This window comes from Oryzias latipes, chromosome 20, assembly GCF_053564925.1.
Source record: "Oryzias latipes strain Hd-rR chromosome 20, Olatipes_Hd-rR_3.1".
NCBI lineage: Eukaryota > Metazoa > Chordata > Actinopteri > Beloniformes > Adrianichthyidae > Oryzias > Oryzias latipes.
The window spans coordinates 1,625,308-1,641,048 of NC_136256.1; the positions used below are offsets into that span (position 1 = coordinate 1,625,308).

Consider the following 15,741-nt stretch of genomic DNA (forward strand, 5'->3'; position numbering starts at 1 on the left):
AGTTCACATTAGCACCAACACTCAAAAAAATAACTTGTCCAATGAACATAAAAAAAATATTGAAAGGATTTCCACGTAATAAAATAGCTTTCATTGAACAATAAGCAGTTTTGTTAGTGTAACTTAATATGTTCATGTTCAGTGAATGAAATTTATTTGAGCAAACATAACTTATTTAGCTTTATTAAATCCAACGTAATAAAGTCTAATTAGAACAACATAATTTGTTCATGTTAATGGCACTATTGTAAGTTTCATCAAGTTTACACAATTGAAATAAATCTGTTCAACAAAACTGCAAATTGTTCAGACAACACAATTAAATCACGTGAAATCCTTTCAATATTATATTTATGTTCAACCACAGAGAAAATATTGTGTTAAATGAGCTATATGTCATTTAAAGACACAAAAGTCAAATAAAGGTGAAGACAAGAATGAGCTTTAAAACATTTATTTTTCCAAAACAGTGCCACAGTTGAATGCAAAGGCCACAACAACAAAAGTCAAAAAGACTGAGGGAGCATTTAAATAATAATCAAAATCAAATCATTTTCTTACATTTCAAAACACTTATATGGCTGTAAGGAAAATGTGGAAAAAATATAGTTTCAACATTATATAGCTTATGCTGTGTTAATAAAACTCAGTATGACAAAGAATAAATATTTGAAAAACACTTTTTAACATCTGCCCATCATATTTAAGGTGCCAATACTGAACAATTCCTTCTGCCATTTAACAGGATGGTGCTGGTTTGAGTACTTGTACTTTGTTGGATAACTTGTCGCCATCCAAACCCATTATAATCTTCTGCAGAACCTCAAAAGTATATTTCAAATCTGATGGGTAGCTCAGGTTTAGGGCATACACAATAAAAAACAGCAGTAATACTGCAAGACTTACATATTTTAAGTCATTTATGACTTTCACTCCTTCCAAAATAATCCCAACATTCTCAAGGTCATCACTTGGGTCTGCACCAGTGTGTCGGATGGCAAAGATCCCCAAGACTGTATCTGCCAGAGCCTCTTCTGTGTTTTCATCACTCTGTAAAACAAAGGGAAAAGAAGGGTAGATTCTAGGCCTGCACAATATACCGCAAATTTATCGTTATCGCAATATCCAGCTCTGCAATATGCATATCGCAATAGACAGCGAATATCGCAATAAATCGCAAACCCAAAATATGTTAAAACAATCTTCTAACAGCTTGAAGCATTTAACGAATCAAATAAATCCCTTTATGTTTTGACCAATCAGATGGACGCCTTCCCATTGTTGACCAATCAGATGGAGGTCTATTATGTTAGATGATTGTCCCCTATGTCGATGAGGGTCATTTGGAGTACAATTTTAAACTGTTGCAATTAAATGGGAATGATGTTTTTGTTTATTTTTCTATTTGTTTATTTACCGCAAATTATATCGTTATCGCAATGTTGATCACTAATATCGCATATCGCAAGTTTTCCTCATATCGTGCAGCCCTAGTAGATTCCATAAAAATGTAAATAAGTAAAAAAGAAAAACTAAAGTATAACTAGTTTCTTCAAAAGTAAACTTTTGTATTAATGTACACAACGAATAATTGGTGCCCCTGTGTTCATAACAGACAAATGCATAATGGTTCCAGAAAAGAAAAAAAAAACACAAGAAAATGTTTGCCTTCCATTTTCTGGTGCCCCCTTTAGGACTCAACTTTGCATCCTGTAACTCCTCAAACCATCCTTCTGTCTTCCTTCTCTACATCCATGAACACCTCTTAAGTATTCCGCTAGGCCCCATTCCTGGTAGCTCAAACTTCAGCATCCTTTTACCAAAATCATCACTGTTCCTTCTCTCAACGTCACAAAACCATCTCAATCCGCATATATCTTCAGAATATCTATTCATTAAGGGTGGATATTACCTGTCTGCAGGTGAAAAATGTAAAGAACAACAAGGTAGCCCATGTGAAATTTTAATAGACCATCTGTACAAAATGTAAAGAATCCTGGCCTGCCTGGTGAGTTCACAAGCAAAAATGTTCATGCAAATAGTTTTTTCTGGCATGCTGCAGGTGACAGGTCATAATGAACAGTAAAGCGGCACAAAAGACACAGGCATGTCGATCAGCTTTTTCTTTTTTATCGACCCCCCCCGTGTTGCAGCATAGTGAACAGCCTCCACCTTAATATGAAACTTTTATGTTAGTGTGGCCCGCGTGTTTGATATGCATATAATTTTACAGCGTTGTGTTCAGAGCTGAACCTACCAATCCATGGGGTATGTGGCTCGCAGGGGCGAGACATCGGTCCGGCTTGATTTAAGTAGAGAAACATTTCTCAATGAGTGAAAGATATAGCAGCGTTGCCATGGAGTCTTTTCTTCCATGCCTGGCGGGCTGCCTCATTTCTATTGGGCACACGCGGACATTCGCCCCAGCGCACTGCGTTCACAACACTTTATGAGAAAGTTTTCTTAAGTTGCTGCCCAGCGGTACACATATATAGTCGAATCTAAATGTTTATATCAGTGATGGTCCGGCAATACCGACACGTCGGCTCACGTACCGAACTCCGAAACCGTGTCGGTGCACATATTGCTTAAGGAAAAGTCATGTGACCAACACAGCCGCTGTGTCGGCGAGTCACAGAGGAGGAAGGAGCATCTACCAGCAGTGTTGCCAGATTCTGCGATTTTCCGCACAGTTGGGTGGTTACGATTTTGAAATTGTGGAGAATTTTTACTTTGGAACGAGCTTTGCAGGTTTTAGTTAGTTTTATTATGAATCTTGTTTTAAAAAATATTTTACCTTGAGAAATGAAACAAATGTTACATTTCTATCACTTAGGTGCTAAATCAGTCCAGCAGCAAGTTCAACAGAGTTGGGGAAAAAAACAAGTTTTTATGTCCAAAATGCGCACCCAGCTTCCAGCTTTTGAACGATCCTCTCACTCGCCGCCCCTGTTTTCCCCGCCCACCTGTGTTTGAAGTTTAATTTTTCTTATTTCTATTTTTCTACAACATATAATCAGACCAACATACCTTGTGTTCTCTCACCAGCCTCTCTGGATCTTGGTTCATGTCAACACAAAGCCGCTTGAGGATGCATTCAGGTCTTACATCTGTGTCATCACTCTAAATAGGCAAGTTAAAGAAAAAATTAGAGAGGAAAAAAGGCAATAAATATATTCAAAATGTTAAATAGAGGCTTTAAGCACATTTTAGGCTGAAAATATTTTGCAATTTTTACTTATTTTTTTAAAGAACTGGCAGCCTTCTTTCTGACAGCAAATGACAGGCACTATTTGGCCTTATTCCCACGTTTTAGTTTTTTTATTGTTGCAATAATTGGCCATATATATTCGGTTGCTGAATATTTGGTGCATCCCTATCTGTTAGTACACAGAAAACTCCTTCCTGCTTTTAATAGAGCTTTATCGGATTTGTTAAGACAATAAACGATCATTTGGCAATGGATTTAAAAAATGTTTTTCACATTTTTAATTTTCTTTTACCTGGGTCATGGGTACCAGCTTCTGTCCCTGTAAACCACCTTTCTTGGCATACACCTTCAAGAGACGAGGAGACAGATCATCCAATTCCATGAAGAACTTTGAGTGCATCTGGACTGTTGTGATTCTCTGGAACTCTGCATTCAACTTTAAAAAAATCCAAACACAAAGAAAACAAAGTAACAAACATTTCCCAATTGATGAGCTCCACAGTCTTTCCCAAAGTGTTATTCCTTCACAACTTAATTTGCTTACCTGACCCACGCTGAGGAGTGCTGGCCACCTTGCTTTGAAATCAGGAATGATGGGTGCCTCTACGACAACATCCTGCCTTCCACGTGAAAAGGACTTCTCCATCATTGACACATTGACGTCATTGTTTTGCTGACTTCCAATTTGCAAATCTTACAGAACAGGAAAAGGAACTTTATTATTTTTCACAACTCCAAAACAGCGGCTGGCCGCGCATGTATGCCCTCCACCACTCGCACATGCTGCCCCCCCCCCGTTCCTCAGCTCAGACACACTGGTTTTAACACACAGTGCTCACTCCCCCCTCCCTTCCTGCATCGCGTGATTTCAGACACACCGGTTTTGGCGCGCGGGCGCGCGCTTACACACACACATATACACACTAGACTTTGAAATGCACCTTATGCTCGTGAAAATACCGCACGTCTGAACAATCTTGTTGTCGGAAAAACGTTTAAAGACGACAACGCTGAAAGAAGTCCGGCAGCATGCAACACGAAGAAAAACAAACCCTGTAGGCTAGGCTTTTAATATGAATTTTTTATCGCAACAGGTGATTCAAACAGTGTTTGCATAATATTCACAATATTAATCAGATACATTACAAGAACTGCCCCCTTCCCCTTCCCCCATCCCCGCAAGGCTTACCCGGCCCGCGGCCACAAAAGAGAAAAAAACTATACATTTAAGACTGCGCTTATATCACTGGTGATCCAGAAGAAAAAAAAACTATTTTGAGGACAACTTTTATGAAAAAAAAGTTAACACTTATCACTTGTGAAGGACAGAAAATAAAATACAGTTGTGAAAAATTAAAAAATAAATACACAAATAATAATAATACAATATGGAAAGTTTATTTTAAACAGTCATTCTTTTAGAACTTATGAAAGTAGTAAGAAAGCCTACGTGTCATTGCACTGCAGCTAGCTTACCCTGCGTGCACATGCTAACGGTCGTAATTAAAGAAAAACTCTTGTCAATCATGTTCACTAACGCATTTAAATGTTGGTAAAACTTATAAATGAACCATAGACAGTATATTAAAACAAGATATCGAAAGAATTCACGAGGATTCACAAGGATTGTTTTCAGCTTACCTGTTCAGTGCTCGGGATCTGTGAAAAATGTAACTGTTTCCGTCTTCTTCCCTCCCTTTACACGTCTTCCGGTTTTTGAGTTTGAACATGATTTTTTCAAGCCACCTCAACATGATTAAATTTAATAAATATGAAACGAAGCAAAATCACGGGAATATAACATGAATTTAATATGTTTACGTTAAAAACACGTTTTTATTATGTACAAATTAAATAAAACATTTTCATTAGATGTACAAGGTGTCAAATTCCTTTTTTTGAGTGAACATTGAATACAAAGAAACAGATCTTCATCATGCTCACCTCTTCCCGATTAGAATGGCAAAAAGGGAAGAGGGGGGGGGAGGCATGAATTTATACCCAAGTCTAAAGGACCCTGATGGCATGCTAATCAATTGCCAGATATAAAATAAATGAAATAAAAAAATACAATTTTGTGTAATTATATAATACTTCTGTAAACCCGTTACACAAGCAAAGGGAGGCCATGAGCACCATTTCAGCAGTTCAGGACGACAAAGGTCACCTTTTCTCTGAACCACAAAAAATAAACCAGATATTTAGTGATTTCTACAAGGGGCTTTACAGTCCTGAATCATGTGCCACTAAAAATGACATTGATACTTTCCTGTTAGAGTTGCACCAGCCTAAAGTGACCAAGGATCAACTTGAATGTCTTAACAGACCAATTACTATTTAGGAAATAGTTGATGTTATTAAACACCTTCCCACAAGTAAGGCTCCAGGACTAGATGGTTTCACAGATGGGGTTTATAAAAATTTCCCACAAGAACTTGCACCTTTAATGCTTAGAACTTATAATGAATCTTTTAACAAACAAATACTGCTGCCCTCACTCTCTGAAGCAATTATAACACTCATTTAAAAAAAAGATAAAGATCCATCTAACTGCAAAAGCTACCAGCCTATTAGTTTGACCTCCTATGATAGTAAAATTTTGTCAAAGATTTTGGCCAATCAGCTAGACAGGGTTATCGCCTCCCTCATTCACCCAGATCAGGTTGGTTTTATACATTCCCGTTCTTCTGCTAATAATATCAGAAGATTAATTGACATTATGTGGGCGGTGAAGGATAGCAAATCCCCCATGGCAGCTATTTCATTGGATGCAGAAAAGGCTTTCGATAGGGTTGAATGGCAGAATTTGTTTAGTACTTTAGAATGCTTTGGCTTCAGTGAAAGGTTTATTAAATGGATTCAGCTCATATACTCACCCCCTAAGGCTTTAATACTTACTAATGGTATAATTGGGCCATTGTTTGAATTAAGAAGAGGTACCAGACAAGGTGACCCTCTTTCTCCCCTCCTTTTTGCCCTTGCCTTAGAGGCGGCCGCCATACGAAAAGAGCCCAGATTTCCAGGTATTGTAATAGGACAAAGCTGTCATAAACTAATGTTGTATGCAGATGATATCCTCCTTCTAGTGTCAGACCCAAGTAACTCACTCTCCTCACTGCTCCCAATAATAAACAAGTTTTCTGTTTTATCAGGTTACAAGGTTAACTGGACTAAGTCTGAGGCACTCCCACTAACTAGCCATTGCCCAAAAACTCTATTTCCTACTGGTATGTTTTCATGGCCCGAAAGAGGAATTAAGCACCTAGGTATAACATTCCCTCCATATTTGTCCAAAATTGGTAAAAAAAATCAACGTTGAACCCCTCCTAGACAGAATGAAGATTGACATAGAACGTTGGTCTCAGCTTTATCTTTCTATGTGGGGTAAAATAAATATAATCAAAATGGTCTGCACTCCCAAATTTAACTATTTATTGCAAGCTTTACCAGTTCATATCCCTGTTAAATATTTTAAACAGTTTGACAAGCTTTGTAATTTATTTATATGGAACTATAAGAAACCAAGATTACACCTGAGGAAACTGCAGAATAGTGTTGAAAGGGGCGGACTTGGAATGCCTAATGTACTGTGTTATCACTATGCCTTCTCTCTTAGGCATCTAGCACATTGGTTCTTACTACCTGAGAGAGCTCCCCCTTGGTTTCCTCTAGAAAATGTGGCTAATTCCCCGTTGACACCACTGAGCTGTCTGTCAACTAATCTGGCTCCCCACTCAAAGTCACATCCTATCCTCTCACATCTTAATGGTATATGGGAAAAAGTTGCCAAAATCTTTAAATTCGATCCACACCTTCATCTGTCTGCAGGTATCCGGCATAATCCCAAACTCTGCATAGACAAAGCAACCTTTTTCTGGAAGTCTTGGTTCCAGAAAGGAATACTCACATTAAATGACTGACAACTTACTTCGCCAAGACTTCTGGAGAAATCTGCAGTTAAGGCACTTGTTAGTATCAACTTTCGGTTCCGTCACTACAGTCCCATCAAGTTGCAGCATTTTAGAGGACATCAAAGCAGCATTTAGACGTGGACATGAAGCTGCTGCTTATTATAGGATGCTTTTGACAATGTCTGACACCAACGCATTATCCCTTAAGACAACCTGGGAAACTGATTTAAATATTCATTTTACAGAGACAGAATGGAATGGGATAACTAAAAATATTAAAACAATGTCAAGGGAACTACGAACAAGACTGGTTCAATTTAAGCTCCTACATAGAATTTACTGGACACCCAGCAGGCTGCATAAGGTGGGATTAGCAATAACATCTGCATGTTGGAAGTGTCAGGATGCTACAGGCACTCTTCTGCACATGCTCTGGGAATGCCCCAAAGTTCAGAGCTACTGGTCATCCATGCATAAGGAGGTGGAGAAGGTGGTTGGTCAAGACGTTCCCTTCCAGAGTAGACTATATGTTCTAGGGGAGCCCTCAGTTCTCAGTCGTCTACCACCTCCTCTTTTACAGTGGATCCAAACAACGGTAATGCTGGGTAGGAAACTGTTAGTGAGAGAATGGAAGGGCCCAACTCCATCTCTTACTCACTGGCAGACCTCTCTGGGTCAACTTGCGGCGCTAGAGAGGTTATCATATAGATTGCTGAGCAGACTTGATGACTTCAACAGTAAATGGTCTCACTATTTTGAAAACATAGGTCAACGACATCTCCAGCTCTAGAAACCAGAAATGACCTCAACTCTCTGTTATTTAATGTTATATCCTTTTACCCATGTATAAGGGCTAACTGTCAGATTTGGCATCTATTTGTGTTTTTTGTTTTGCTGGTTTGTTTCTTTTTTGATATTTCTTTTCTAATTTTCTTTTGTTTTTGTTTGGTGTTTTGAAGTTATGGGGTTGTTGTTTTTCTTTTTTCCACAGTGAACTGCATCTCAATTCTGTATTCTGTCTTTGTGTGGAATATTGTACTTTTGTCTTTAAAATAAACAAAAATGAATAAAGTTTAAGTCATAAAAAAAAGTAATGTGTTTCAGACACTAGACAGAAGCAGAGGTGTCAAGCTCTGGGGAATTCAATCTACTGGAGGGAGAGGAGGCCTGATAGACTTGGCAAGCCCAAACATACTGTGAGTATTTGCTGTGAACGTCTGGCTGAGACTTATGTCAGTCATGTCACTTAACTTCCATATTAGGGAAAACTTTGAAAAGGCACAGAGGGAGGCTGGGGACATTGAGCCTGAGTGGATCATGTTCTTCACCTCCATTGTCTCTGTGGCTGTTTGGAGATTTGGCCGTTAAGTGTCTGGTGCCTGTCGTGATGGTATTCCTTGAACCGGGCCTGGTTGGCTTGTTGGGCTCCCGAGACAACTGGCAGTAATTGGCAGTCCAAACAAGGTGCAGCCCTGGCAATTGTGGAGGCTAAAAAATGGTCCTGGGAATAGTTTGGCAAAGCCGTGGAGAAGGACTATCATCAGGCGCCTACGGAGGGGAATGCAGTTCTCTGGTGGCACAGTTTCTGTGGACCATCAGCTGTTGACTTTCTCGTGTAATTTTTTTGGCAGAGGAAGGGATACTTTGAGGATCTCTTCATCCCTGTTGACATATTGTCTATTAAGGAAGCTGAAACTGAGGACTCCAGGGTGAGGCTGAACATCAACTGAGGTGAAGTCACAGAAGTAGTTAAGGAAATTTTTGGTGACAAAACGCCAGGATTGGATGAAGTCTGCTCGAGCACCTCAAGTCTCTAGATGCTGTGGGACTATCTTGGTTGAAACATCTCTATGAACTGTGGACCAGTTCTACACTGTCCACATAGGGTGAGGATTAAAGGAAGCTCACTCATCCATTCTTTTGTAGTTTGAAGAAGACTGCAACGTGGTGACCTGTGGAGTGTGCACTGTGAGTATGGGGACTGGAGAACCTTAGTGAGGGCTCTGCATTTCATATGACCGGAGAAGGAAACTGGTCTGTATTATTATTTGCAAAAAATAAAATATATTCCCAGTGTTCCCAGTGGATGTTGGATTCTGGCAGAGCTGCCCTCTATCACAGCTTTTTGTTAATAATTTGAATGGACAGAATTCCTGCAACTAGGACCTGGAGGGGGTCTGGTTTCGGGTTTTTATCTATCTCATTGTAACTTGTTTCATATACCATTACCACAAAGGCAACCTTCAACCAACAAATCAGTGCTTGGATGCAAAGCAACTTTCTCCAGCTAAACTCAGACAAGACTCAAGTCATCGTTTTTTGTCCACAGAAACAAAGAAAAAGTGTCAGCAGTTCCCTTCACTCTCTGTCTCTAAAAGCTTCAAATCAAGTCAGAAACCTATCATGGACTCTGACCTGAACTTTAACAGCCATATAAAGTCAGTAAAATCAGCAGCATTTTACCATCCAAAAAACATTGCCAGAATCAAAAATATAGTGTCAAAGCCAGACCTGGAGATACTTATTCATGCATTTGTCTCCAGTAGGTCAGATTACTGTAATGGCCTGCTCACTGGCCTCTCCAAACGAGCTGTAAAACAGCTTCAGTACATCCTGAACGCTGCTGCTCGAGTCCTGACTAGAACCAGGAAGTATGATCACATCAGTCCTGTCTCTGAACTGGCTTCCTGCAGCTCAAAGAAACGACTTTAAAGCAGCACTGCATGTTTCCATGTCTCTTCATGGCCTTGCACCAAAGTACATCTCTGACATGTTAGTGCCATATGAACCATCTCAGACTCTGAGGACCTCAGGAACCGGCCTCCTGCAGGTGCCCAGGGTCAGGACTAAACAAGGGGAATCAGCGTTTCAGTCTTATGCAGCCAAAAGCTGGAACCGTCTCCCTGAGGTTTTGAGACCGGCCTCTACTGTGTTAAGGTTCAAATCTAGACTCTAAACATTCCTGTTTAGCGGTGTAAATAACTGAAGGGTCCTTATCCCCACAGATTTTCATTTTCTTTTCTCTTTCCTTTCTTTTAGAGTAAATTTTATAATGATTATGTATGTTTTTAATCTTTGCTCTGTTATGTATTGTGATTTTAATGCATTTTCCTGTTTTGTGAAGCACTTTGAATTACTTTCTGTACAAATTGTGCTCTACAAATAAACTTGCCTTGCCTTCCATTTGCCCTATATATATATATATATATATATATATATATATATATATATATATATATATATATATATATATATATATATATATATATATATATATATATATATATATATATATATATATATATATATACATATATATATAGCCCCTTGTGGCTATATATATAGCCACAAGGGGACCCAGTCTGGGTCTCCCTGAAATACAGGCTTGTGTTAGGAAGCTGATTTGCTGTGGCAATCCCTGAAGAGATATGCCAAAGGTGAACATGAGCTTCACTGAATGTTTACTGTCTTTCTTACTGTTTTTGCCGCCAGAGCCCCTGACAGTTTGATCATATAAACATGTCCAATAAATTCTCTGAAGTCACAAATCAAATCACCACATTTTTTTTCTGAGAGAGATATTTATTTTGGTTATGTTAAACAAACAAACTTTAAAAAAAAAACATCAACGTAAGCATTGACACTGAACAATGTCAACATAAACATTGACAAAAAAACCATAAACATTGAACAAAATTAACCGAAAAAGGTGTTGGGTGAAGCCAAGGCTTTTTTCCCCAACCCTGAATCCAAACATCACATCTACCTACAAATTGTTAGAACCTTACATAAGAAAAGAAAAAAGGAAGAGGAGAAAAACAAAAAAACAAAACAAACACAAACCCTTCTCAAAATTACCTCATAACCGCCAGAGTCTCTCAGTCCAGAAGCTATTTTTGATAGATTTTAAATTTATATATTTTCTTAGACTGAAATATGGAGTTTGCATATTTCAGATCGTCGGATAATAAATTCCACATGTTGACCCCCTGAACAAAAATACTGTTCCTTAATACATTAGTTCTGACCACTTTCTTTTTAAACATATCTTTACCCCGAAAATCATAATTATCAACTTTTATTTCAAACAAACTCAGTATTTTGGCAGGTACACATTGTTTTTTAACTTTGAACATAAAAATTCCAGTTCTAAGATCAACCAAATCCAAAAATGTAATTGCCTTTAATTTTGGAAATATCTGTTTTGTGGATTGATTGTATGAAGAGTGGTTTACAATTCTAATAGCTTTCTTTTGCAGAATAAAAACAGGTTTTGTGTTTGACTTGTAACTCTGCCCCCAGATTTCTAAACAATAGGTCAAATAAGGAATTATGAAGGAACAATATAGAATGTAGCTGTGTTTAAAAAATACTTGACTTTATGTAGAGGGGCTAATGATTTGGACAATTTAGAGAGAACATGCATTAAGTGTGGTTTCCATGATAATGTATGATTCAAAATGACTCCAAGAAATGTTATTTCATTTACTCTTTCAAGAACAACATCCTCAATTTTTGACTCAGGAATATTTTCCAGTTTTCTATATCCAAATATAATGTACTTGTTTTTATTTTTATTTAAAGACAGTTTGTTTGAATTGAACATCCCTCTGAAATCTGTCAAGAAGAGAGATTTTACAACAAAATATTGACAAAACTCTTTGTTTTTTGCTCCCATTTGTCATGAGATGAAACAAACCATTTTTTACAATCACAAAATAATTTCTCTCAAATGTTGTTCAGAAATTTGTTTAAATCTGTGTTAGTGAGCATGTCTTCTCTGTTGACTTAAGCCATCCCACCTCACAGGATTTGCCATATCAAGAATCTGATAAGACAACATTATTAGTGCACAGGTGTGCCTTATACTGGCCACAAAAGGCCACTCTGAAATGTTCAGTTGTGTCACACAGTGTAGTCAGTGTTGCGTTGTTGTGTGTTATAACTTCAGCTGTAAACCAGACCAAATTTTGAAATTCAGTGTTAGCTTTTCTTTGTCAGCTTCTGACTGTTTGGGTTTGGGTTGAAAGACATTGAATCTCAGTTAAGACGCATAGATTTTGCTCTTTATTCCATTCTCTCAAATGTACTTCTAGTTTGAGAAGGCAGGGCTATAGTGGCAGCTTGGGCCCCCCGGCATCTGTGTGGAGAAGTAGATCGAGGGAATCCAACATGCTCGGGAACCAGCGCAAGGCCCCATAGTCCTGAGAGTCCAGGGCCAATCGAGGAGAAAACAAACCACCAAGAGTCTGGAGTAATCCCCCCCCGAGAAACACCAACATTATGCCCTAGGCAACCAGCCGCCCCGGGGAGAGTCCAGTACAAAGAAAGGCAGGGGCCAACCAACCACACTGCAAAGCAATTGGCCACCCCCGCAAAGAATGATGTAGGGTTCAGAAGATCAATAACCACTGCAGTCCTTGTGTAGTGGGCTGAGGAGAGAATGTATTGTGATAGATTTAGTTATAGTTGGTTGGTAGACCACTGGGAGGACAGCGGCCATGTAGATAAGCCAGAACCAAGGAGGGAGAAACCACTGGGCAGGGGAGGGTTCTTTGTTATGGTGTGCGCTCCGGAGGAGGCTTCGGACCGCAGTCCGTCCGGCTGCTCTGCGTGAACGAGCTGCTGGACTCAGGAGAACCGTGGCTCTGAGCAGCTTCAAAACGATGTGTGCAGTCCTGAGAAATCGTGCAAACAGTCATGTGAATTTGTGTTACCAGACAAAAGAAAGGCTGATGTTATTCCCACATATTCACATGAAGCCAAGATGTACATTGCAGCATTGGCCGCATGGTTTTAAAGTGCATCCAAGTCTAGAAAATTGTGTGAAATGGCGCCCCTGCAGCTGCACGCCCCTGTCTTTGAGATAATGCCGCAAATGTGGCTGAAGAAAAAGGGGAGGGGCACCGAGGAGCGCAGCCGCGATTGGGCAACACCTGGATCATGGCGTGTATTTAGATGACTCAGCTCATTCTATGTCTTTCTTAATGAACTATTGTAGAAATTTTTATGACCTGTCTTTATTTTCCATATAAAATGTCTTTTCTTTGTCTGTCTGTGGTTTAGTTGGTGTCAGTATTTGACATGAAGAAAGCCGTTAATGCAGGAAAACAGCTGCAAATTTATGAGATCAGATATAAACACACACAGAAATTAACTCGTTCTTAAAAATGATGCAGAAGTCCAGCTCTAACAAAATGACAAAAGAGCAAAGAAAACAGAATATTTTCATTTGTTATTTATTATATTAATATTTCCAGACTTTGTTTGTTTTCTTCTGCAGCATGTTCATATTATATATTATAAATTATTATATAATTTTGACAGAATGTATTTTATGGAGAGTAAAATATTAAACATTATATAATATTATTCCTGTTTATTACGTTTTAAAGGTTTAAAAGTGTTACAAGTTTAGCTTTAGTGTGTGGGGGGGTCTTGTTCGGCCCCGACCTAAAGCGTGTTTTGGATTTGGGTCGCCTGTGCAGCTGAGTTTGACCCCCCTGTAATACGAGTCTAGAAAATTCATGCAATAATGTGTAAACATAGGGAACACAAAAGGATGTCATCAATATCATTTCTCATACCTGGAGCAACATCCTCCAGCAGAAAGCTGACATTAGGCCTGCACAATATACCGCAAATTTATCGTTATCGCAATATCCAGCTCTGCAATATGCATATCGCAAAAGACGGCGAATATCGCAATAAATCGCAAACCCAAAATGTGTTAAAACAATCTTCTAGCAGCTTGAAGCATTTAACACATCAAATAAATCCCTTAATGCTTTGACCAATCAGATGGACGCCTTCCCATTGTTGACCAATCAGATGGAGGCCTATTATGTTTACCCTGGTCCTGAAGAGCCTCAACCCTGCCTGTTTTCCAGCTCTCCTTAACCAGCTTGCTGTTGATTGGCTGACTCAAGTGATTTCACATCCTGATTGACTGAACACACCTGATTTTGGTTATCATTATCGGGCAGTCTAGGGAGAATTGGAAAACAGACAGGGTTGAGGCTCTTGAGGACCAGGGTTAGCCACCCTGACGTTTGTCCCCCATGTCGATGAGGGTCATTTGGAGTATAATTTTTAAACTGTTGCAATGAAATGGGATTTACGTTTTGGTTTATTTTTCTATTTGTTTATTTACCGCAAATTTATCGTTATCGCAATATTGATCACTAATATCGCATATCGCAAGTTTTCCTCATATCGTGCAGCCCTAGCTGACATTAAGGGGCGGAGTCACTTGTCAAAGTTTGATAAATTGTGTGAGTGTGTGTGTGTGTGTGGGGGGGGGGGGGGGGGGGGGGGGTAGTAACTCGCCTGAGGAGTAAGTTAGTTTAGAACCGCCATATTTAGAAAATTATGAGCGAACTGGCCCTTCATGATAATCATAATTAAAGCACATCAGAAGATCATCTCGCTCTAGGCTGCAGCTTTGTCTGTTTACAATGGAACTCAATATGTTTTTTTCTGCAGCCTTTTCCAGCATGTTAGAGAATTCTGCACATGCCACAATGATTTACTCCGATTGAAAGTGTGGGGTATGTAAACGTTCATTATATCAGATACAGTTTTTCTGGGCCCATGTGCACAGTTCAAATGTAATCTGATCAAAGGCATTTTGCTCATGTGACCACAGCTAATGCTTCTATTATCTGTTCACTACCCACAGCTTGTGACCAATGGTGAGGGCAGGAGCATGGATCCCCTTTTGACTTCCGTTGACACCTTTAGCATAGTTATCCCTGTGCTTAACCCCTCTCAGTTTCCCCATGAGCTGTTTTTCTCTCAATAAACTTTATGTGTCCCACATCAATTTTACTTCTCAATTATGTCCTCCTCCATCTGTTCCAGGAAAGTGGGGTCATCTCACCCCAATGAAGTCACTTACCAAATATTAGAACATCATTCAAAGATTTAGCACTTTAGATCCTGGCATATATTGCTGATATCTCTGAGATTTATGCTCCAGCACTCCCATTAGGGTGAAAGGTTTTCTAGGTATTGCATTTGAATATCCTTGCTTTGTGCTGCACAAAAGTGGCTGAGTACAGCTCACCTTTTAAAGTCATCCAATTAAAGTCCTGTCACACATCTATATCCAAGCTATTATAGGGCACTGCACAAGACAGAGGAGCAAGAAAAACACGTAGCTCTGCTTCACTCATAGCTGACAAGATGCGGATGACACTTACAGATAATTACATAGAAAAAGTGGTAACATATTCCAAATAAAATGGCACTTTGTTCATTTACAGGCAATTCTTTATGCAATAACATAACAATGATTTTGATTCTCAGTGTGAAAAGTCAAAGTATAAAATTTACTTGCATTATTTCTGCAGATGTGGTCTCATTTATTCTAACAGTGTTGATCTAACTGCAACAGAAAGGCCTTCGCCAGTCAGAGCAGTTTTTTTACTTTGCCATGCCCATCTCAATACAAAAAGCCTCCTCCAACTGACCGGACCTTGACCTGTTAGAAGGAGACGTTTTTTTGGGGTGATGTGGAAAGAGCAGAGCAAAGTGGGCTATTATGCAGATTTGGAGGGGGGGGGGTCTTATCTGTGCTATAGGCCTATAAGTCAGTGAATCTTGATGAATCTTTCA

The 15,741-nt window shown here is 39.1% G+C and overlaps 1 protein-coding gene across 1 annotated transcript; it reads right to left on the reverse strand.

Annotated features, from left to right (window-relative positions):
* Positions 1-441: 441 nt before the first annotated feature.
* On the reverse strand, positions 442-4,949 carry LOC110014877 (uncharacterized). The gene is made up of 5 exons (XM_023950389.2): positions 4,853-4,949; positions 3,756-3,904; positions 3,504-3,647; positions 3,031-3,123; positions 442-1,050 (listed from the first exon to the last, which is right to left on the reverse strand). Exons 2-5 carry the CDS (start codon positions 3,858-3,860, stop codon positions 739-741), a joined length of 654 nt encoding a protein of 217 aa, XP_023806157.1. The 5' UTR covers positions 3,861-3,904; positions 4,853-4,949; the 3' UTR covers positions 442-738.
* Positions 4,950-15,741: the final 10,792 nt, after the last annotated feature.

What these genes read in the sequence shown, in the direction of transcription:
- LOC110014877 (XM_023950389.2), bottom strand. Translation starts at nt 3,860, where the DNA reads ATGATGGAGAAGTCCTTTTCACGTGGAAGGCAGGATGTTGTCGTAGAG. An exon ending in AGCTGGTACCCATGACCCAG is followed by an intron (nt 3,124 to 3,503) that starts GTAAAAGAAAAT and finishes TTGCCTATTTAG; the next exon opens with AGTGATGACACAGATGTAAG. An exon ending in GGCTGGTGAGAGAACACAAG is followed by an intron (nt 1,051 to 3,030) that starts GTATGTTGGTCT and finishes TTTGTTTTACAG; the next exon opens with AGTGATGAAAACACAGAAGA.